The sequence below is a fragment of the Neolamprologus brichardi genome, chromosome 16 (assembly GCF_056152115.1).
Source record: "Neolamprologus brichardi isolate AB-2024 chromosome 16, ASM5615211v1, whole genome shotgun sequence".
Taxonomy (NCBI): Eukaryota; Metazoa; Chordata; class Actinopteri; order Cichliformes; family Cichlidae; genus Neolamprologus; species Neolamprologus brichardi.
Genome location: NC_142119.1, coordinates 35,170,563 through 35,192,594, shown reverse-complemented (window position 1 = coordinate 35,192,594; position 22,032 = coordinate 35,170,563). Strand labels below are relative to the sequence as shown.

At 44.8% G+C, this 22,032-nt stretch overlaps 1 protein-coding gene across 1 annotated transcript in view; it reads right to left on the bottom strand.

Annotated features, from left to right (window-relative positions):
- Positions 1 to 4,501: 4,501 nt before the first annotated feature.
- LOC102793719 (titin-like) overlaps positions 4,502 to 22,032 on the bottom strand; it is a 220,477-nt gene continuing 202,946 nt past the window's right edge. Inside the window, exons 204-214 of the mRNA XM_087852940.1 lie at positions 21,238 to 21,525; positions 20,567 to 20,857; positions 20,145 to 20,432; positions 19,473 to 20,060; positions 18,087 to 18,191; positions 17,801 to 17,998; positions 17,377 to 17,673; positions 16,593 to 17,180; positions 16,150 to 16,452; positions 4,596 to 15,989; positions 4,502 to 4,512 (exon numbers count right to left, since the gene is read on the bottom strand). Of these exons, the coding sequence (XP_087709066.1) occupies positions 4,502 to 4,512; positions 4,596 to 15,989; positions 16,150 to 16,452; positions 16,593 to 17,180; positions 17,377 to 17,673; positions 17,801 to 17,998; positions 18,087 to 18,191; positions 19,473 to 20,060; positions 20,145 to 20,432; positions 20,567 to 20,857; positions 21,238 to 21,525 (14,351 nt within the window). The remainder of the gene's footprint in view (positions 4,513 to 4,595; positions 15,990 to 16,149; positions 16,453 to 16,592; positions 17,181 to 17,376; positions 17,674 to 17,800; positions 17,999 to 18,086; positions 18,192 to 19,472; positions 20,061 to 20,144; positions 20,433 to 20,566; positions 20,858 to 21,237; positions 21,526 to 22,032) is intronic.

Genomic DNA, 22,032 nt, shown 5'->3' with positions numbered 1-22,032 from the left:
TTCCCAGCAAATGGTCATTGCCTCACTTGTAACAGAGGTGACCTGGACATTAGTGGGAGCTGAAGCGACAGTGAATGGATCAGTGGCCTTTGTTGGCTCACTCTCCAGGCTTTCACCATCTCCATATTTGTTGACTCCCCTAACTCGGAAGATGTACTCATTTCCTCTGAGCAGTTTAGTCACTTTGCAGGTAATTGCCTTCATGTCACCATAGACAAGAGTCCAGGCAAGACGACTGGTCTCACGTTTCTCAACAATGTAGTGCATAATTTCAGCACCACCATTTTCCTGAGGTGGTCCCCATGACAGGGTGCATTTCTCTGCTGTGAGACCAGAAACTGTTAAAGGTCCTGATGCAGGTCCGGGTCTGTCCAGAACCTTACAGTTGATAGCTATAGATCTGGTTCCAGCTACATTGTGCAGAGTAAGAACATACTGTCCAGAGTCCCTTCTGATAGCATCTCTGACAATGAGCGTGGTTGTGAAGTTAGTGGATGTGATTTCACATCTGGCCTTGGCCTCAATCTCCTTTCCATCCTTAGACCATGAAACAACTGGGAGTGGACGCCCAGTAATTTCAGCATCAATTCTAATGATTTCTCCAGCCTTAATGACAACCAACTGTCTGAATTTATCTTCCAGTATAATGGTGGGAGGGTCTACATCATCTTTGACAGTGACGGGTCCAGTGCTTTCTGAAGGAGCACTCAATTGCTCTGCAGAATTTTTAGCAATAACATGGAAATCATATCGGACATCTTCTGTGAGACCAGTGACATCAAAGTAAGTCTCTTGAACATTGGTGAAGTTGCATTTCAGCCAGCGACCATTGGGAAGCTCTTGACGCTCAACAATGTAGCCAGTAATTTTTGCACTGCCATCATATTCAGGTCTTTCCCAAAAAAGAGAAACTGAATTTCTAGTGATGTTTGTGACTCTAAGGTTATGTGGAGATTCACATGGATCCCTGGCTGCCACAGGGTCACTTGCCCTAGTGCATGGACCAATTCCAGCAATATTCTCAGCATACACTCTGAACTGATACAACAAACCTTCTTCCATTCCTGTCATCTTAAACTGGTTCTCAGCCACCAGACCTCTGTTGACCTTGGTCCACAAGATGCTGCTTTGGTCTTTGCTTTCAATGTGATAACCAATAACAGGACTTCCACCATCACTTCCAGGTCTGCCCCATACCACGAGCATCCCAGTTTTGGTGGCATGGGCAACATGAAGTTGGGTTGGAGGGCCAGGAGGCTCAAATGGATACTGAGCAACAACAGGAGCAGAATCTATGGCAGGACTCTTCCCATAACGGTTCTCAGCTGCAATGCGGAACTGGTACTCTGTCCCCTGTGTAAGTCGAGAAACCTTTATTGATGTTCTGGCCACTGTGGCTGACACGATTTGCCATGTTGTAGTAGTAGTGTCTCTCTTCTCAACGACATAGTTGTTAATCTGACAACCACCATCATAGGTTGGAGGATCCCAAGACAGAAAAATAAAGTCAGCGCTCACCTCATCAACCTTAATGTTACTAGGTGGTCCAGGTTTATCCAGGATTATAACAGAAATTTCAGCTGACTTGGTACCAACTGAGTTAGTCAGGGTAATCACATACTTCCCTACATCCTCCTTCGTGGCATCCTTGATGACAATCTTAGATGAGGTTTTTGAATTAAGAACATTTACCCTGGTTGTCTGCTTAAGCACTTGGCCATCCTTCTTCCAGCACACCTCAGGCTCTGGTCTGCTTTTGAAGGGAACGTCAATCTTCAAATCGTCTCCTGCTTTTACACTGTATGTGGTGAATAACAGGTTGATGATGGGCTCCATCGTGATGTCCCTTACCACCACAGGAGTAGCCAGAGGCTTAGCATCGCTTCTACCCTTATCATTCACAGCAGTTACCCTGAAGGAGTATTCCTCTCCAGTTGTGAGTCCATCAATGGTAGCTTCCAGTGCTTTGACTTCATTGCACATCGTCCATTTGTCATCTCCCTTGGGCTGCATCTCCACAATATAGTTTGTAATCTTACTGCCTCCATCATGATCAGGTTTCTCCCAAGAGAGTGTAACAGTATGACGAGTAATGTCAACAACGACAATCTTACCAGGAGGCAGAGGAGGCTCAGACACCTTAACTTGATCTGTGGATGCAGGCAGACCTACTCCGAGTTCATTCACAGCTAACACGCGGAAATAGTATCGGCCTCCTTCCTGCAGGTCTGAAATAATGTAGGAGTTTCTGACGCAGTTAGTGCAAACACTGGTGAAAGCCATTCTCTTCTGTTCTCTCTTCTCCACTATATAATGTGATATCTTAGCCCCACCATCAATTAGAGGAGGCTCCCAGGAGAGAGAGACAGAATTTCTTTTAACATCCTTAACTCCGAGGTTAGTAGGAGCACTAGGAGAATCCAGAACTCTGACATTGATAAAGGCTGATTTAGAGCCACTGAGGTTTTCAAGGGTCAGCACATATTTGCCAGTGTCAAATCTGTCAACATTCTCAATCACCAGCATTGTGTAAGAGCTTGTGACTTCTACCTGGGCACGTTCATTTAGAGTGCCATCAGCCTTTGACCATCTGACTTCAGGCTCAGGCTTCCCTCTGGTTGTCACAAACAGACGCAAGGTAGCAGAGGCACGGACGTTGACCATCTTTCTTAGGTCACAATCTAGTTCAATTTCAGGAGCCTCCAGCTTCTCTGCAGCAATCACAGAACAAGGCAAATCTACATGTTCTCCTACTCCCTCACAATTAACAGCACTTACGCGGAAGTTGTACTCCGCATTCTCCTTAAGTTTCTTTACTGTGTAGTTAGTGGCTTGGACGCCAGTGTGTGGTGTGCTAATGATCCATTCATCATCTGTTGCCTCTTTCATTTCAATAATATACCCAGTGATCTGTGCACCACCATCATATATAGGCCTGGACCATGAAAGGGAAACTGTGGTACTTGAATGGTCAGTGACCTTTGGATTATTTGGGGGTCCAGGTGGATAAGTGGCATCACAGGCCTTGATGTATGGAGTTGGTGCACTAGGCTTTCCTACACCAGCAGCATTTTCAGCCGAAACCCTGAATTCATATGAGTGGCCCTCTGTGAGACCAGTGCATCTGAATCGCAGGTCATTCAGCCTCTTCTTGTTGCATTTACTCCATCTGATACCATCTTTATCACGTTTTTCAAGGACATATCCCTCAATCTCTGCACCTCCATTATCATTGGGCCTCTCCCAGGTAAGCACCATGGAGTCCCTAGTGATGGCACCGACCTCAAGGGTTAAGGGGGCACTGGGAGTGGTGAAAGGGTTACGAGCAACAACAGCTTCTGATTCTAAAGGCTCGCCAACACCATATTTATTTACAGCAGTAACTCGAAAGATATATTCATTGCCAGGCAATAGTTTTGTGATTTTGTGGCTGATTGCCTGAATCTTGGGCTCAACCATAGTCCATGACAAACGACTAGTCTCTCTCTTCTCAATGATATAGTGAGAGATGCTAGCTCCTCCGTCATGTGAGGGATGACTCCAATGCAGATAACATTTCTCAGCTGTGACCCCTTTGACTTCTAGAGGTCCATCTGGAGGCCCAGGTCTATCCAGAACTTTGACATTAACTGGGATCATCTTGACTCCTCCCACATTAATAAGCTTGAGGAAAAAGTGGCCACCATCCACTCTGATGCAATCCTTGACTGTCAGGATGGTACGTGTGAGGGTAGTCTTGATTTCCATTCTTGGTGTGGCTTTGTCAATCTCTTTTCCATCCTTTAACCAAATTACCTCAGGCAAAGGTTTTCCAGTATAGTCAGCATCAATGACAAATGTCTCACCTGCGTGAACAATAGTCATATCCTTGAATTTCGAATCCATGGTGGCTGCTGGAGCCTCAATTTCATCTTTGGCAGTAATTTCCCCTGTGCTCTGAGAGGGTTGGCTCAAAATCCCAGCACTATTTCTGGCAATGACCCTGAACTCATACACACAGTCTTCAGTCAGACCAGTAAGTGTAAATTGTGTATCAATGATGTTAGTGAAGCTGGCCTTCATCCAGCGGGTGTCTGGGTGCTTCCTTCTCTCAATCACATAGCCAGTAATTGCACTCCCTCCATCATACTGGGGCTTGGTCCACTGGAGTGTCACATGGTTTCTGGTGATTTCAATAGGCTCAGGAGTTCCCGGTGGGTCACAAGGGTCCCTTGCTACTGTGCTCTCAGACAGCTTGCTAGCTGGGCTGAGACCAGCAATATTTTCAGCATAAACCCTGAATTCATACTCAATACCTTCTTCAAGTTCTGTAGTTCTGAAACGTGTGTCTGGTATTAGAAGCTTGTTTAATTTAGTCCACAAGAGGCTATTCTTTTCTTTTCTCTCAAGGTGATAGCCAAGAATTGGACTGCCCCCATTGTTGGTAGGAGGTTTCCACTCAACAACCATGCTATCCTTGGTTACAGAAGAAATGACTGGTGTTCCTGGGGCCACAGGCTCACTAAATGGATACTGAGCAATAACAGCAGGAGAGACAATTGCAGAACTCTTCCCGTATCTATTTTCAGCTGACACTCTGAATTGATATTCAACACCAGTCTTCAACTTGGTGACTTTGATGGTTGTCCTGGCAATAGTAGCAGAAACAATCTGCCATGCTGTGGTGGTAGTATCTCTCTTCTCCACGATGTAATTATTGATGGGACAGCCTCCGGTATACTCTGGTGGCTCCCAAGAGAGGGTGACATAATTAGAGCTCACCTCTTCTATCTTTACAGGGCCCGTGGGTGGCCCAGGCTTATCAAGAATAATAACAGTAAGCTCCTCTGTAGCTGTTCCAATGCTACTGGTGGCTGTGACAGTGTATTTGCCAGAGTCCTCCTTATTTGCATCTTTGATGTACAGCTTAGTGCATGACAATGCGCTGGAAACATTAATTCTTGTCGTCTCTTTAAGAGCTTGTCCATCCTTCTTCCATTCAACCTTGGGAACAGGTCGTCCAATCACTGGAATCTCAATCTTCAAATCCTCACCGTGCTGTAAACTATAAGTGTTAAATTGAATCTTGAATTTGGGTTCAATGGTTATGTCTTTAGCAGTGACTGGCGCTGCCAAAGGTCTAGGGTCACTCTTGCCCTTCTCATTGAAGGCTAAGATTCTAAATAGGTACTCATGTCCTGCACTGAGGCCTGTGACAGTGCCTTCACAAGTTTTGCATGTGGCAGCTACCACCCATTCCTCTGAGCCCACAGGCTGCATCTCAATGTAGTAACCAATGATTCTGCTACCTCCATCATAATCTGGCTTCTCCCAGGAGAGTGAAGCAGTTGTTTTTGTCACTTCGGTCAATGTGACCTTACCCACAGGCAGGGGGGGCTCAGATGTTTTTACTGATTCTTCTGTCTCAGCTGGCTGTCCCACACCAAACTCATTCTCTGCTAAGACTCTGAAATAATATATAGTTCCCTCTGTCAGGCCAGTTATACGATAGCTTGTCTTTGTGCACTTGTTGTCCACATTAGAGTAAACCTTCCTCGTGGACTCCCTCTTTTCAACAAGGTAATTCTTGATTCTTGCACCACCATCAATAAGAGGAGGCTCCCAGGTCAGAGTCACACTTTTCCTCTTGATGTCTGTTACTGTTAGGTTTAAAGGAGCCCCTGGAGTGTCTAGCACCTTAACGGAAACAAAAGCTGATTTGGTGCCAGCACTATTTTCTAAATTGAGCACGTACTTTCCAGCATCATATTTGTCACAGATTTCAATTGAGAGCTTTGTGTAATCTTCACCAGTCTCAACCTGAACTTTACTGGGTAACTCTCCACCCTCTTTGGCCCAGTTTATCTCAGGAGTAGGACGGCCTTTGAATGGAATGCAGACTCTCATCGAGCCTCCTGCACGGACAACTATTCCCTTCCTGAGCTCTGAATCCAGAATCACTTCTGGAGGGTCAATCTTATCCATAGGTTTGACGACTCCCTGAATCTCAGTAGGCTCACCAACACCCTCCTTGTTGATAGCACAAGTGCGGACCTTGTATTCTTGGTGTTCAATCAACTTTTTGATAGTAAACTTGGTAGCATTGACTCCACAAGGTGGGGTGCATATGACCCATTCCTCCTCATCAGCCTTGGTTATTTCCACTGCGTAGCCTTGAATCTCACAGCCACCATCATAGATAGGTCTGTGCCAAGCCAGACTAATGGAGTCTCTAGTAGTGTCTACCACATGGACATTGGTGGGACAGCCTGGCTCGAAGGTGGGGTCACATGCCTTAAGATAGGTTGTCGATGGACTTGGATGGCCCACTCCAGCTGCATTCTCAGCAGATATCCTGAATTCATATTCATGGTCCTCAGTCAGTCCTGTTACTCTGAAACGCAAGTCTGTCACTCTGCGTTTGTTGCACTTGGTCCACCTCACTCCTGCTCTGTCTCTCTTCTCAACAATGTAGCCAACAATGTCACTGCCTCCTGATGTCTCAGGACGGTTCCAACATACAGTCATAGAATCCCTGGTGATATTTGTGATCTCAAGATCCTGAGGTGCTCCAGGTGGAACAAATGGATTTCTCATGATAACTGGTGCTGATTCAAGCGGCTCACCTGTGCCATATTTGTTGACAGCCATGACTCTGAAGATGTACTCATTTCCCTTCAGTAGTTTTGTAACTTTAAACATGGTAGCTTTACAATCACTGCAGACCACAGTCCATGCCAAGCGGCTAGTTTCTCTTTTCTGAATGATGTAGTGAGAAATGCTGGCGCCTCCATCATGCCTGGGTGGCAGCCACGACAGTGAGCATTTTTCCTCAGTAACATTGCTGATAGTAAGAGGTCCTTCTGAAGGCCCTGGTCTGTCCAGAACCTTCACACTGAAGGGGATAGTCTTACTTCCTGCAACATTTGTGAGAACCAGAGTATAATGTCCACCATCAACTCTGATAGCATCTTTTACAACAAGCAAAGCTTTAAAATCTGTGTTTTTGATCTCCGCTCTTGCTGAGTTTTCAACTTCAAGATTCCCCTTGAACCACTGAGCAGTTGGAATAGGCTTTCCTTCCACACTGGCCTCAAGATTGAATGTCTCTCCTGCATTTATAACAAGGGTCTGGTTGTACATAGGATCTGTCTCACTCGTAGGTGGGACAACTTCATCCTTAGCCGTTATGGATCCTGTGCTCTCAGAGGGCTTGCTAACGGCACCTGCAGCATTCTTTGCAATTACTCTGAAGTCATATTTGCTATCTTCTGTCAGGCCAGTAACTGTGAATTCGTGTTCAGTGATGTTTGTGAAGCTAGCCTTCATCCATTTTCCTTCAGGAAGATCACGTTTCTCTACTAGATAACCTGTAACTAAACTCCCACCATCGTACTGTGGGGGGTTCCACTTGAGTTTCACTGAGTGCCTGGTCACAATCAAAGCCTCAGGACGGCTAGGAGGATCACATGGATCACGGGCAACATAAACCTCAGATACTTTGCTACATTCACCAATGCCAACAATGTTCTCTGCATAGACTCTATACTCATACTCAATGCCTTCCTCGAGTGGAGTAGATTTGAATCTACAATCTTGGATGAGCATTTTGTTTATCTTTGTCCAGAGGATACTGTTCCTTTCTTTCCTTTCCAGATGGTAGCCCAAGATGGCACTGCCACCATCACTTGGGGGTTTATGCCACTCAACTACCATGTAGTCTTTAGTGTATGAAGAAACAAATGGTGTTCCTGGTGGTCCTGGCTCCTGGAATGGATACTGTGCCACAACAGGCTGTGAATCAATTGCATAGCTCTTTCCATATCTATTTTCAGCATAAATTCTGAACTGGTACTCAGTGCCTGTCTTCAGGTTGCTGACTTTTAGAGTGGTTCTAGCCACAGTGGCAGACACAACCGACCAGTTTGTTGTGGTTGTGTCTCTCTTCTCCACCACATAGTTTGAGATTGGACAACCACCTGTGTATGTAGGAGGTTCCCAGCTGAGGGTGATGCTCTCAGCACTGATATCATCCAACTTTACAGGGCCTGTGGGTGGGCCTGGTTTGTCCAAGGTGATCACATCTACAGTGGCATTCTTTGAACCAAGGTCATTGGAGACACTGATAGTGTACATACCTCCATCTTCTCTGGTAGCATCCTTTATGGTAAGAGTGGTAGTTTGTGCTGAGTCAGTGACATTGACTCTGGTAGTCTGCTTAAGGGCTACGCCATCTTTGGTCCAGGTGATAATTGGTTTAGGGTGACCAGCGACCGGGACCTCTATCTTGAGGTCATACCCCACCTGGACACTGTAAGAACTTGCCTTGGGTCTAACAGAAGGTTCGATAACAAGGTCCTTTGCTACAACAGAATGAGCCAGCTGTCGTGGGTCACTTTTGCCCTTGTCATTTACAGCAACAACTCTGAACTGGTACTCCTCTCCCTTGAGAAGGTTTGTCACTAATGTTTCCAGTGCTTTCACACTAGCACATATAGACCAAGTTTCACTGTCCTTGGGAGCTAGTTCAACTTCATAGTGGGTGAGTCTACTACCACCGTCATGCACAGGCTTTTCCCAAGTTAAAGTTACAGTGCTGTGAGTAACATCAACAACACTGACCTTGCCAGGTGGCTGAGGTTTCTCAGATATCTTAACTGGTTCTATAGTTTTAGCAGGGAGACCCACACCATATTCATTCTCAGCCAATACTCTAAAGAAAAAGATTCCACCCTCTGGAAGAGGTTCAACTTTCCACGACATCTTGTTGCATGTAGTGATGGGAGAGTACACTTTCCTGGTGCTCTCACGCTTTTCAACAATATAGTGCTTAATCTTTGAGCCACCATCCAGATGTGGAGGCTCCCATGTGAGAGTGACAGAATTCTTGGTAATCTCTTTCACCACGAAGTTAGTTGGTGGACTAGGGGAGTCCAGGACTCTGACACTTATGAAGACTGATTTTACTCCACTAGCATTCTCAGCAGTCAGGGTATACTTGCCACTATCAAATCTGTCAACATTCTCAATGACAAGTGATGCATAGCTGCCTGTATTGTCAATCAGAGCAGTCTCCTTAATCTCACCATCAGCCTTGCCCCATTTCACCTCTGGAGCTGGACGACCTCTTACAGGAACAAACAATCTGAGCGTACTTGCTGATCTGATGTTGATCATCTTTCTCATATCTGCATCAAGATCAAGATCAGGTGCTTCAAGTTTCTCCTCCATAAGAATTTTTCCAGCAACATCAGCATGCTCACCAACACCAACCTTGTTGATTGCACACACTCTAAATTGGTACTCATGCTTTTCCAGAAGTTTTTTCACAGTATATTTTGTGTCCATGATTCCAGTTGGTGGAGTACACATAAACCACTCATCAGATGCACCATTACATGCCTCTACAATGTAAGACTGAACCTCGCAGCCACCGTCATAGATGGGTTTGCCCCATGTTAGGGAAACAGTGGATCTAGATGTGTCTACCACCTTGGGGTTGTTTGGTGGGCCTGGTTTGAAGACAGGATCCAGTGCTTTGTAGTACACTGTTGGTGCACTAGGCATGCCAACACCTGCAGCATTCTCAGCAGCAACTCTGAATTCATAGCCATGGTTTTCAAGAAGCCCTGTAACTCTAAAGCGCAGCTCACTAATATTGCGCTTGTTGCATCTAGTCCATCGCACACCATCCTTGTCACGTTTCTCAACAATGTATCCCTGGATTGGGCTGCCACCGTCATTAGTTGGTCTCTCCCAGGTCACCACCATAGAGTCTTTGGTGATTGTGGAAACTTCCACATTTGTTGGTGGGTTGGGAGTGACAAATGGATTCCTGGCAACCATTGGCTCAGATTCCAGTGGCTCTCCAACTCCATATTTGTTAACAGGAATCACTCTGAAAATATATTCATTACCAGGAAGTAATTTGGTGATCTTCAAGTTCAGTGTCTGAACTTTTGGTTCAACTACAGTCCAAACCAATCTGCTGGTTTCCCTCCTCTCAACAATATAATGGGAAACATCACTTCCTCCATCTTGCAAGGGAGGTTTCCAGGAAATTGAGCATTTTTCATTAGTGACACCATAAATGGATATAGGGCCTTCGGGTGCACCAGGTCTATCTAAAACCTTAACATTAATGTTAACAGATTTCTCTCCTCCAACATTCTTTACTAGAAGTATGTAGTGACCTCCATCAACACGGATGGCTTCTTTAACAACAAGACAAGCTGTAAAATCTGTGTTCCTAAGCTCTAAGCGAGCTGCTTCGGTGATCTCCTGGCCCTCTTTCAGCCAATGAATTGTGGGTACAGGTTTACCATAAACAGCAGCCTCAAGTTTAAATGTCTCTCCAGCATTAACTACCACAGTTTGGGAGTATTTAGCTTCCAAGTCAATTTTGGGTGGATCCACCTCATCCTTGGCAGTGATGGCTCCAGTAGAATCAGATGGCTGGCTAAAAACACCTGCTGCATTTTTGGCAATGACACGGAATTCATAAATCTGATTCTCAATAAGTCCTGTGACAACAAATTCTGTTTCAGTGATGTTAGCGAAACTGGCCTTCATCCAGCGACCAGCTCCCTCCTTCTTCTCAACAACATAACCTATGATCTTGATTCCACCATCATATTGGGGTTTTGTCCATCTTAGTGTCACTTTGTTTCGTGTTACAATGACAGCTTCTGGTTTTCCTGGTCTGTCACAAGGATCTCGGGCAACTTGTACTTCACTCACTTTGCTGGCTTTGCTGAGGCCAACAATGTTCTCAGCATAAACTCTGAACTCATATTCAATACCCTCCTCCAGGCCAATAACCTTGAATCTTGCTTCTGGGACAAGTTGTTTGTTCTGTTTCACCCACAATATATTGTTTCTCTCTTTTAGCTCTAAATGGTATCCCAAAATCTTGCTTCCACCATCATTGCTGGGTTTTTCCCATACAACCACCATACTTTCCTTGGTGGTTGACTGAATGGTAACAGAACGTGGTGAACTAGGAACCTCAAAAGGATACTGAGCAACAATAGTATCAGATAACAGGGCTGAAGATTTGCCATATCTGTTCTCTGCAGCAATCCTAAATTGGTACTCCAATCCAGTTTTCAGACGTGCTGCCTTGATAGTGGTTCTGGCTACTGTAGCTGACACAATCTGCCAGTTAGTGGTAGATGTGTCTCTCTTCTCAACGATGTAATTATTGATGGCACAACCGCCTTCATACTGAGGTGGATCCCAGGACAGGATCACGCTATCAGCAGTGACCTCATCTAGCTTAATTGGGCCAGTTGGAGGGCCAGGCTTATCTAAAACAATAACACTAATATCTGTAGATGCCTCTCCAGCTGTGTTAGTAAGTTTGACAGTATATGTTCCCACATCATCTCTGCAAGCCTCCTTAATAACCAGGTGAAGATTTTTGTCTGTGGAATCTGCATTCACTCTTGTCGTCTCTTTGAGAGCAACACCATCTTTGAGCCAAGTTGGTGTAGCCTTGGGATGGGCAGCATATGGTACATCTATTTTCAGATCATCCCCTGCTAGCACACTAAATGTGCTGAAAAGAAGTTTGAAGGTTGGTGAGATGACCAGATCCTTGGCAACCACAGGCACATTGAGAGGGCGGGGGTCACTGACTCCCTTTTCATTAGTGGCTGAAATACGGAATGTATACTCCTCTCCCTGTGTAAGGCCAGTAACATGAGCTTCATTGCTTTTTACAACCATAACCTGGGTCCACTTCTCACTGCCTTTTCCCTGCATTTCAACTATATAGCCAGTGATTCTGCTTCCACCGTCATGGTCAGGCTTTTCCCAACTTAATGTGACACTTTTGCTGGTAACTTCACGGAGAGACACTTTGCCTGGGGGAAGAGGCTTCTCTGATGCTTTAATTGGTTCAAGAGTCTCTACTGGGAGGCCAATGCCATATTCATTCTCAGCCAAAATTCTAAAGAAGTACATCTTTCCCTCCTCTAGGTCTCCAACTTTCCAACTTGACTTATGGCAGCTGGCACACACAGTTGAATAAGCCTTTCTGGTTGATTCACGCTTCTCCACGATGTAATTGCGGACTCTGGAACCACCATCAATGAGAGGAGCATCCCAAGCAAGAGAAACTGAATCTCTAGTGACCTCCCTGACAATCAGATTCTGAGGTGCTCCAGGACTGTCTAGCACTCTGACATTAACAAAGGCTGTCTTACTTCCTGAGGCATTCTCTACAGTCACAATGTATTTACCCACATCAAATCTGTCAACATTCTCTACCTGAAGAGTGGTGAATGATGAGGTGATTTCAATGTTAGCTTTATCTAGAGATTCCCCATGCTCTCTAGACCATTTTATTTCAGGTGCTGGTCTTCCCTTGATAGGGACAAAAAGTCTGAGTGTGCTGCAGGCTCTGATGCAGACCACCTTACGTAGTTCTGCTCCAAGTTCAATTTCTGGAGGAACTAGTCTGTCTTCAGACTTGGGTGTTCCAGGAACAGCTGCAGGCTCTCCCACTCCTTCACAATTAGTTGCAGAAATATTGACTTTATACTCTTGGTTTTCCCTCAAATTGGTGATGGTGAAAGAAGTGGCAGTCCAACCCTTCTTGGGAGTGTGAATTGTCCATTCATCCTCCTCAGGCAGGCAGGTCTCCACTATGTAACCAGTGATTTCTGAACCACCATCATAGACAGGCTTGTTCCATGCAAGTGTAATAGAAGATTTGGTTGTGTCCAGCACTCTGGGGTTCCCTGGAGGTCCAGGTTGGAAGATGGTGTCAATGGCTTTGTAGAATGGACTGGAAGGACTGGGCTGACTTAGCCCAGCATTATTCTCAGCAAGAACTCTGAATTCATATTCATGCCCTGGTGTGAGGCCTGAGACTTTGAATCGCAAGTCAGTTACAGTCCTCTTGTTGCACTTCACCCAGCGCAGGCCAGTTTTGTCCCGTCTTTCAATTACGTATGTGTTTATTCTACTGCCACCATCATGTTCAGGGCGATCCCAGCAGACAACCATAGAGTCCTTGGTGATTATGGTGACTTCAGGCTGCTGTGGTGGGTCACTGGGTACATAGGGGTTGGCACAGATGACAGGTTCTGACTCAACAGGTTCACCCACACCATACTTGTTAACAGCCATAACTCTGAAAATGTATTCATTGCCCTTTAGAAGCTTGGTGACCTTGAACCTATTAGCTTGAAGGTCTGTGGCCACATTTGTCCAAGCCAACCTGCTGGTCTCTCGTCTCTGAAGGATAAAGTACTCAATCTTGGCACCACCATCATGTGTTGGATGGATCCAATTAAGGACACATTTCTCAGCAGTGACATCTGTTACAGTGAGGGAGTTGGGAGGTCCTGGTCTGTCTAACACCTTGACATTGTATATGAACTTAGCAAAGCCACCAGGATTGCTCGCAATCAAAGTGAAAGCACCACCATCCCTCCTGAGCGAATCTTTGTTTGTTAAAGTTGTGTGGAACTCGGATGATTTTATCTCAATTTTGGCTGTATCATCAAGCTCCTTTCCTTCTTTGGTCCATACCAGAGATGGGATTGGCCTTCCAGTTACACTGGCTTCCAGCTTGAATACCTCTCCTGCCATGACAACAACAGTGCTGCTATATGATACATCTACATCAAGCCGGGGCTCTTCAATGTCATCTCTGCACAAGATTGCTTCAGATGACTGGGATGGAGCACTAACAGCACCAGCTGAGTTCCTAGCAAACACACGGAATTCATAGGTTGCATCTTCAGTTAGACCACTGACTGTGTAGATAGTTTCCAGAATGTTGTTGAAGTTTGCTTTGAGCCAACGTCCATTGGGCATCTCCCTCCTCTCTACAGTGTATCCAGTAATAGAAAATCCTCCATCTCCCTCTGGCTTGGTCCATGACAAGGTCACTTCATGCCTAGTAATATTTAGTGCTACTGGCCTGCCTGGTGGATCAACTGGGTCCAAAGCATACATGGGCTCAGAGGGTTTGCTGGCTTTGCTGAGACCAGCCATATTTTCAGCAATAACACGGTGTTCATATGCAATTCCATCAATAAGGCCCGTTGATTTAAATAGATTTCCAACAACAAGGGCTTTGCTGATCCTCTGCCACAGAATACTGTTTTTCTCTTTCCTTTCCATATGATAGCCCAGAATGGCACTACCTCCATCAGAGGATGGCTCATTCCAACTAAGGGTCATAGCATCCTTGTTGAAAGAGGTGACCACGGGAGTGCCAGGCTGGCTTGGTACATCAAATGGATAGACAGCTAGCACTGGTTCAGAGATAATGCTTGGTCCAATCCCATATCTGTTCTGGGCCTTGATGCGGAACTGATACTGAGTTCCTGTAGTGAGTCTGGCTGCCTTAAATGTGGTGCGGATGACTGTAGCTGCCAGCTCTACCCATGAAGTACCAGTGGTCTCCCGCATCTCAACAATATAGTTGTTAATAGGAACACCTCCATCATTTTCTGGTGGGTCCCAGGACATCAGCACATAATCACATGAAATTTCTTCCAGCTTAATAGGACCAGTTGGAGGTCCAGGAATGTCATGAACCAGGACTGTGATTGTCTCTGTCATTGTCCCCAGCATGTTTTTACCAGTCATAGAATACTGGCCTCCATCTTTCTGTTTTATCTCACTGATGTTGAGAATAGTTGATGTTGGTGTGGTTTCAATGTTGAGTCTTTGTGTCTCCTTGAGCACTCTATCTCCTTTCTTCCATGAAACCACAGGCCTTGGTTTGCCCAACACTGGAATCTCCACCTTCAACCGATCTCCTGCCTTAGCAATGACCGTTTTCTGGTAGACCCCACGCAGGTCAAATGAAGGAGCAGAAGTCTGCTCTTTGATAACAGCTGGTCTGCTCTCACGGGGATCACTCCTGCCTGATGCATTGACTGCCATTATACGGAAGGTATATTCAGCACCCTCAATTAGATCTGTAACAGTATAATCCAGAGCCTTAATGGTGGCCACATGGACCCACTGATCAGTGTCCTTCTTTTGAGCCTCAATGACATACCCAGTGATCAAGCTGCCACCATCATGCAAAGGCTTGGTCCATGCAAGGCTGGCACTATCAGAGGTAACATCGGTGACATACAAATTTTCTGGGGCAGAGGGGGCCTGGGATACCCTGATTGGCTCTGGGGTTTCAGCTGGCTCACCCACACCCAGGTCATTCTCAGCTGAGACACGGAAATAGTAGTAAGCTCCCTCCTGGAGGTCTGGAATCTTGAAGGAACACTTCTGCCATGTGGTGCTAAGCACTGTGTAGGCCTTCTTAGTGGCTGCTCTTTTCTCAATAATGTAGTTACGAATCTTAGAACCGCCGTCAATAATGGGAATTTCCCACTGTAGGGTGATGCTGTTCTTCGTGATCTCTCTAGGTTTGAGATTGACTGGCGGTCCCGGTGAATCCAGAACTTTCACATTAACAAACCCAGTCTTCTTTCCAGCAACATTCTCTAGACAAAGGTGGTATTTTCCAGCATCATATCTTGTGCAGTCAGGAATAATCAGAAGAGTGTACGACTCTGTGGTGTCAATATGTGCACGTGTTTTCAGGTTAGTATCATCTTTACTCCATGTGACTTCAGGGACAGGACGGCCCTTGATAGGAACAAACATACGGATTGAAGCACGAACTCTAACTACCAGAGTTCTTCTGAGTTCAGCATCCAGCTCAAAGTCTGGCAACATCTCCTGGTCCACCAATTCAGTCACTTTCTCAACCTCCGCAGGCTCGCCTATTCCCTCAGAGTTTACAGCACTAACCCTGAAGTGGTATTTGCCTCCTTTTTGTAGTTTACCAATCACGTATTCTGAAGCTTTCAGTGGGTACTGTGTCTCTGTCTCCCAATCATCATGTCCTTCCTTTTTATATTCAACAATGTAGCCCTCTACTTCAAGACCACCATCATAGTGGGGTCGGCCCCAGGCGAATGTGGCTGAGGTTTTGGTGGTTTCTGTAATTCTAGGGTTGGATGGGGGACCGGGTGGATCTAATAAACACAAAAACAAAATATGGTAACAAAGTTAATATAGGTAATTATGTATTTGACAAAGCTTGATTTGTGTTTTCTAACTCTCCTGCATTGCAGTTTTACAGTTTTAAAATACAATTCACATTGCCGTGAGAACATTGCTGTGAGTTTTACTTACACACAATATCTTTTGTCATGACAGGGCGCGATGGTTCACTTGGCTCCCCAAATCCAGCCTTGTTCTCAGCAGTGACTCTAAACTCGTACTCTACTCCCTCACTCAGGCCTTGCACCTTAAACCGCAGGTCAGGGATAGTCCGCTTACTGGCTCTGACCCATCTCAGTCCTTTTCTCTCTTTCCTCTCAACACAGTATCCCCTAATGTCACTTCCCCCATCTTGTACTGGTCTCTTCCATGAAATGGTGATAGCATTCCTACTAACATTATCAATCTCTGGGGTTGAGGGCGGACCTGGTGGTGCTGGGGAAACAGAAACAGGAAGGACATGTCTATTAGCTATATTTTTATTTTAAAGGATCTGCAAGATCCTATAGCTAAATTGCTTTTATTGTTTAATTATTAATACACAGATATAAACCACATAAAAAATATAAACTTACAGAAACTATCAACCATTTTGACTGGACCAGACTGGCTTGAATCTCCTGTGCCATACTGGTTCACAGCAGACACTCTGAAAACGTATTCATTGCCTTTAATCAGTTTGCTGACTACGTGTCTGCAATCCACGACATTTTCAGCTAGCTTGGTCCACTGTAGGCGGCTGGTTTCTCTCTTCTCAAGGATGTAGGATTTGATAGAAGAGCCTCCATCCTCCTCTGGTGGAAGCCAGGTCAGGGTACACTTTTCGGCTGAAATGTTACTGGCTTCAATTGGGCCTGGAGGTCCAGGAATATCTAAGACCTTCACCTTAACATGTTCTTCCTTAATGCCAAAGGGGTTGCTGGCAGTGACAGTGTACTCCCCTGTGTTCTTCCGACTTGCGTACTTAATAGCCAGAATAGAGGAGGTTGGGGTACTGGTGATGGTGACAATGTCAGAAGTCTTCAACTCACGTCCTCCCTTGGACCACGCTGAAGTAGGTGGAGGTTTGCCCACAATTTTAGAAGCTGAGATTACAATTGTGTCTCCTGCTCTGACGGCTATACCATCTTTCATTTCTGGGTCAATAGTGATGGTTGGGGGCTCTGCAGAGATGACAAAAAAAAGTTGTATTTTGCATTGTAGACAGTTTAAACGTTCAACAACTCAAAATTTCAAACTTTTGACAAATATTTTTAAGTCCTAACTGTACATATATACATAAAGGGGGGGGGGGGGGGGGGGAATCAATAATCTACAGTCAACTCCGAAACTAGTCAAACTGTATACCACTTAGCTCACCATATTCATCCCTGCAGGTCAAAAGCGGAGTAGGCTCTGAAGGAATACTGATGGCACCTGCAGAATTCCTGGCTCTGACTCTAAATTCATACTGGGATCCTTCAGTCAGGTCAGTGACGGTAAAAGCACAGCCCTGAATGTTGACATGATTTGCTTTCATCCAGGCCTTACCACTGGCCTCAAGTTTCTCTATGTTATAACCAGTTAGCTTGTAGCCACCGTCATATTTGGGAGCTGTCCATATCAGAGTGACTGTGTTCCTGGTGACACTGATTACTTCAGGCTTGCCAGGAGGATCTGACATGACACAAAAGAGAAGACGGTTGTATGGTTGCCATAGCTCAGGTAACAAGAACTGTAAACAGTACATAGTTGAATAAGATTAGAGCAAAAAAAAAAAAGATTCCAATAACAGTGGACTCACCAATGGGATCCAGAGCAACCACGGCCTCAGTTACTTTGCTAGCCTTTCCCAGGCCAGCCATGTTCATGGCCATTACCCTGAACTCATATTCTAATCCTTCTGTCAGTCCAGTGACTCTACATTCTTTCACTCTCAGAGGAGTCTTACTCGCCCGTTTCCACATCAGACTGTTCTTTTCCTTATATTCTATGTGATATCCTAGGGAAAACACAAAATTACTCGATCAGACTGATTGTTATTTGCTGTTTGCTCATACCTAGCATGTACATTGATCACTGTTTGTTACCAGTAACTGGGGCACCACCACTGTCCTTTGGATCAACCCAAGTCAAGATGGCTGATTCATGCCTGATGCTCACAATTTCTGGTGGAGCAGGTGCCCCGGGAACATCTGGAGGAAGAAGAGAAAGCGAGAGGAAGACATTATTAATATGTGTAATAAAATCAGTTTAGTATAATGCAGATGGTGTCATTACACGAGAAAGACTGATTAAAAAAATCCCTAAACAAAGCTATAGTTTCATTTCATTTTCTAGTATTTTAAAAGTACATTTGTAAAACAAATACATCAGGTCTTATAATGAGCACTAAATGTTATTACTAGAGATAATTTTGCCCTTTTTTAAAAAAATTAGAGACGTTCCTCGTGTCCAAATTCATGGGCTGCGTCCTCCTGAGGCCGCATTTGTAGACCGATTACGTCACAGCGACGCGCCGAAGGCTGTCCAAATTCGTAGACTCCTCCGAATGCAGCCGACAAATGCGTCCTCCTTTTCCCCGAATTTGAAGGATGGGTCGGGTGTGTCCTTCGTGGCCCACCATATCCCAGGATTCATAGCGCGGCCCAGCCAAACTCCAGTTTCCAACAATGGCGGCCGCTACTAAGTTTTAAAATTACTCTTACTAATCTTTCTGGGTCACAAAATAAACTTTTAACATATTTTCAGGCAAGAAAGTAGCTGTGTAAACATCAAATATCTGCTCGGTTTATCAAGATATCGCATATTTGCAAAAGTGCTTCGACGTTTTCGGAGACGTCTGCTACCCACCAGCTCGATAGCTCGCCGGGAGTTCGAGGGTCACTGAAGCCGCCGAGAACGGCACAACTCCCGGCACATCATTTTCAGATCACCGCGGACTTTCGCTACTCGGGTTAAACGTAATATATAAGTCACTTAGACAACCTAAAATGTTATTGTTGGGCTTTTTTCAGTGTTTTGTTTGTTCGTGAGTAAATCGGTTTGGCTGAGATTAAAGTTATTAGATTAGATAAAACTTTATTAATCCCCCGGGTGGGTTCCTCCTTGGTTTTTACACAGCTGACTAAACGTCAAACAGAAAACTGATTAAACAGAAGTATGAGACAGTCGAGAATTTACGCCAGCGTCCTGTTATATTTTAGATAGCAAGGAGCAGATGGCTGAGTTTATTAAACTCCACCGAGACAGCGGTTCCGCTAATCAGAAGGCTAGACCGTCCAATTTCACGGCCGTTTACTTCCGGCCTACCCGACCTTCTGAGGACCCGGCCCACGTAGACCGCGAAGGCCGGATCCTCAGGAGGATGCAGCCCATGAATTTGGACACGACCAATGTCTTGACAAGACAAAAAGATCTATAAGAGTATAATCAGTTATAAATTAACAGTGGTAGTAGACAATGGCCATACTTACTGAAAGGATGCTGGGCAACGACTGGGTCAGACCTCAGATGTTCTCCAACCCCATACTTGTTCTCAGCAAACGCTCTAAAGATGTATTCGATCCCTTCATGGAGTCTGATCACTCTCATGGTGGTCTTCTGGATGGCAGAAGCCACTGTAGCCCACTTGTTATCTGTTGTTCTCCTCTTCTCCACAATGTAATTAGACACCTCTGCACCACCATCATCTTTGGGTGGTCCCCACTCTAGTGTGATGGCATCGGCAGTTATCTCATCAAACGTAATGGGTCCAGTGCAGATACCGGGTTTGCCAACCACCTTCAGCTGGAACTTGCAGTCCTTTGAGCCAGCACTGTTCCTCACGTTTATAGTGTAGCTGTCAGCATCTCCTCTCTGGCAGTCTCTAATCAGTAAGGTGGTGATGCCCTGAGATGCTTCAATACACATCCGGCCAGTATCACCCAGTCCTGTATCGCCCTTCTTCCAGGTAGCAGTGGGGTTTGGAACTCCAGTGATGGGGATGTTAATGCGCGTTGTGCTGCCCTCCTTAACCACACAGCAGCCATCGTGCAGATCACTTAAGTTGCAGTCGGGTAGCACTAAAGTTCAAAACGATAATCGTCATTAAAAAGTTAAACATTATAATTTTAGTATAACTAAGAATAGCATGAAGGCATTTTTACCAAATTGGTCCTTTGCAACAGCAGTGAGCTCAGTGGGCGGTCCCTCTCCAGACTCGTTGAGTGCCTTGACCCTGAAAGAATACTCCTTGCCTTCTGTCAGTTCTCCAATCGTGTGCGAGGTATTCTTGCCTTTCACGATCTGCTTCCACTTCTCCTCGCCTTCACCCTGCTCCAAGATGTATGCAGTAATAAAACTTCCACCATCATTGATTGGCTTCTTCCAGGACAGGGTGATCGAGTTCTTTGTAGTCTTCTGAGCTTTGAAGTCTGTCACCGGACCAGGTTGCTCTGCAGAGGAAGGACAAATGGACGAAGGTTGAACGTTTGTGTTTTTTTAGCTACATATATAGTGTCTTTCTTTGAGCTCATGAATGCAGTGAATGAGTATATTTAAATTTAAGTATCAAATATCTTGTAACTACCAGAGGCCCTGATGCTGCCTGGGGTCTCACAGCCTTCTCCAATGCCGTATGCATTTTCAGCTAGAACTCTGAAGCAGTAGGCCTGTCCTGCCTCCAGGTTGGTGATCCTGAAGGAGATCTTAGGACAATCTGCTGACACACAGGTCCAGGCTTTCCTCTCAGCCAAACGTTTCTCTACGATGTAGTTCTTAACTGGACTACCACCATCAATCAGTGGGGCATCCCAGGTGATGCAGGCATGGGTTCTGGAGGTTTCCTTCACAGTCAGGTTTAAGGGCGGGCCCGGAGAATCTACGTGGGCAAGAGAAGCAATTTCTTTGCATTATAGCTTTCAGAAAGTTATACAAGCACGAGTACAAATGCATGTCTGAAGGGAAAACACACATTAGGCCTATGTGTGCACTCTATATTTATTTATATATCTTATATAATCATATATATGTTCTACTTTTTTACACATTTTAAGGTGAAAACTAGGTTCGACTCCATTTAATACATTTAATGTTTCATTTTTAAAACCACTATTTCAAGAATTGTATTTCAGCTTGATGCAGGTTAAGAAAAACCTTTGAACTATAAATCAGTGAAAAGGTTTTTCACTGGTTTCATTTACATGTCTACATTGCATGTGACAGCACAACTCACTGGAGTGTGTGTACTCAAATTCTTACCGAGGACCTTTACTACGATGGTGTAGCTCTTAGAGCCGCTGCTGTTCTCCAGTGACAGAACATATTTGCCAGAATCACATCTGTTAACATCCTCAATCATCAGCAGGGTGTCCCACTCCGATGTCTTGATCAGCAGTCCTTGCCTTTCCTTCAAATTAGCATCAACTTTAGTCCATGTCACCTTCGGTGCTGGGCGTCCTCTCAGCGGTACGTAGAGCCTCATGGTTACTCCAGCTCGCAGAACCAAAGCTTTTCTCAGGTCGGCGTCAAGCTCAGCATCAGGAGCAACTGGAGGAAACAAAGGGCAAGTCATTAACAGTGTTGGATAAGTTACTTTGAAAAGGTAATTAATTATAGTTACTAGTTACTAGTTACTGTTTCCTCAGTCAAACAGCAGCACTCATGCGATTGTTTTGCCTCCTGAGCTCCAGGTGTTGTGCTAGAGTTACAAGATTCTAAAAGTAATAATTACTTGAAAAGTAACTATTGTGTTACTTTAAAACAATCCAGGGTATAATTGGCCATTTTAACTACTTTTCACCTTTAAAAACTTTACTTTGTTTGGTATCATCCTTTTCAGCACAGCCTCACGTGTCTGAATTTACAGTCATGTTTTCATTTTGACAAACTGTATTAACACAATTGATCTAAAATCAGACAAAAAACAAAGTCAGAGCAGAAAAAGTTATATTTTTACTGTAACAACCACAAAAATGTTTAATGATCATATTTCACAACTTTAAATGCAAATATAAATTGTCAATGTTAAAATCATATGCACATTTTGCAAACAAC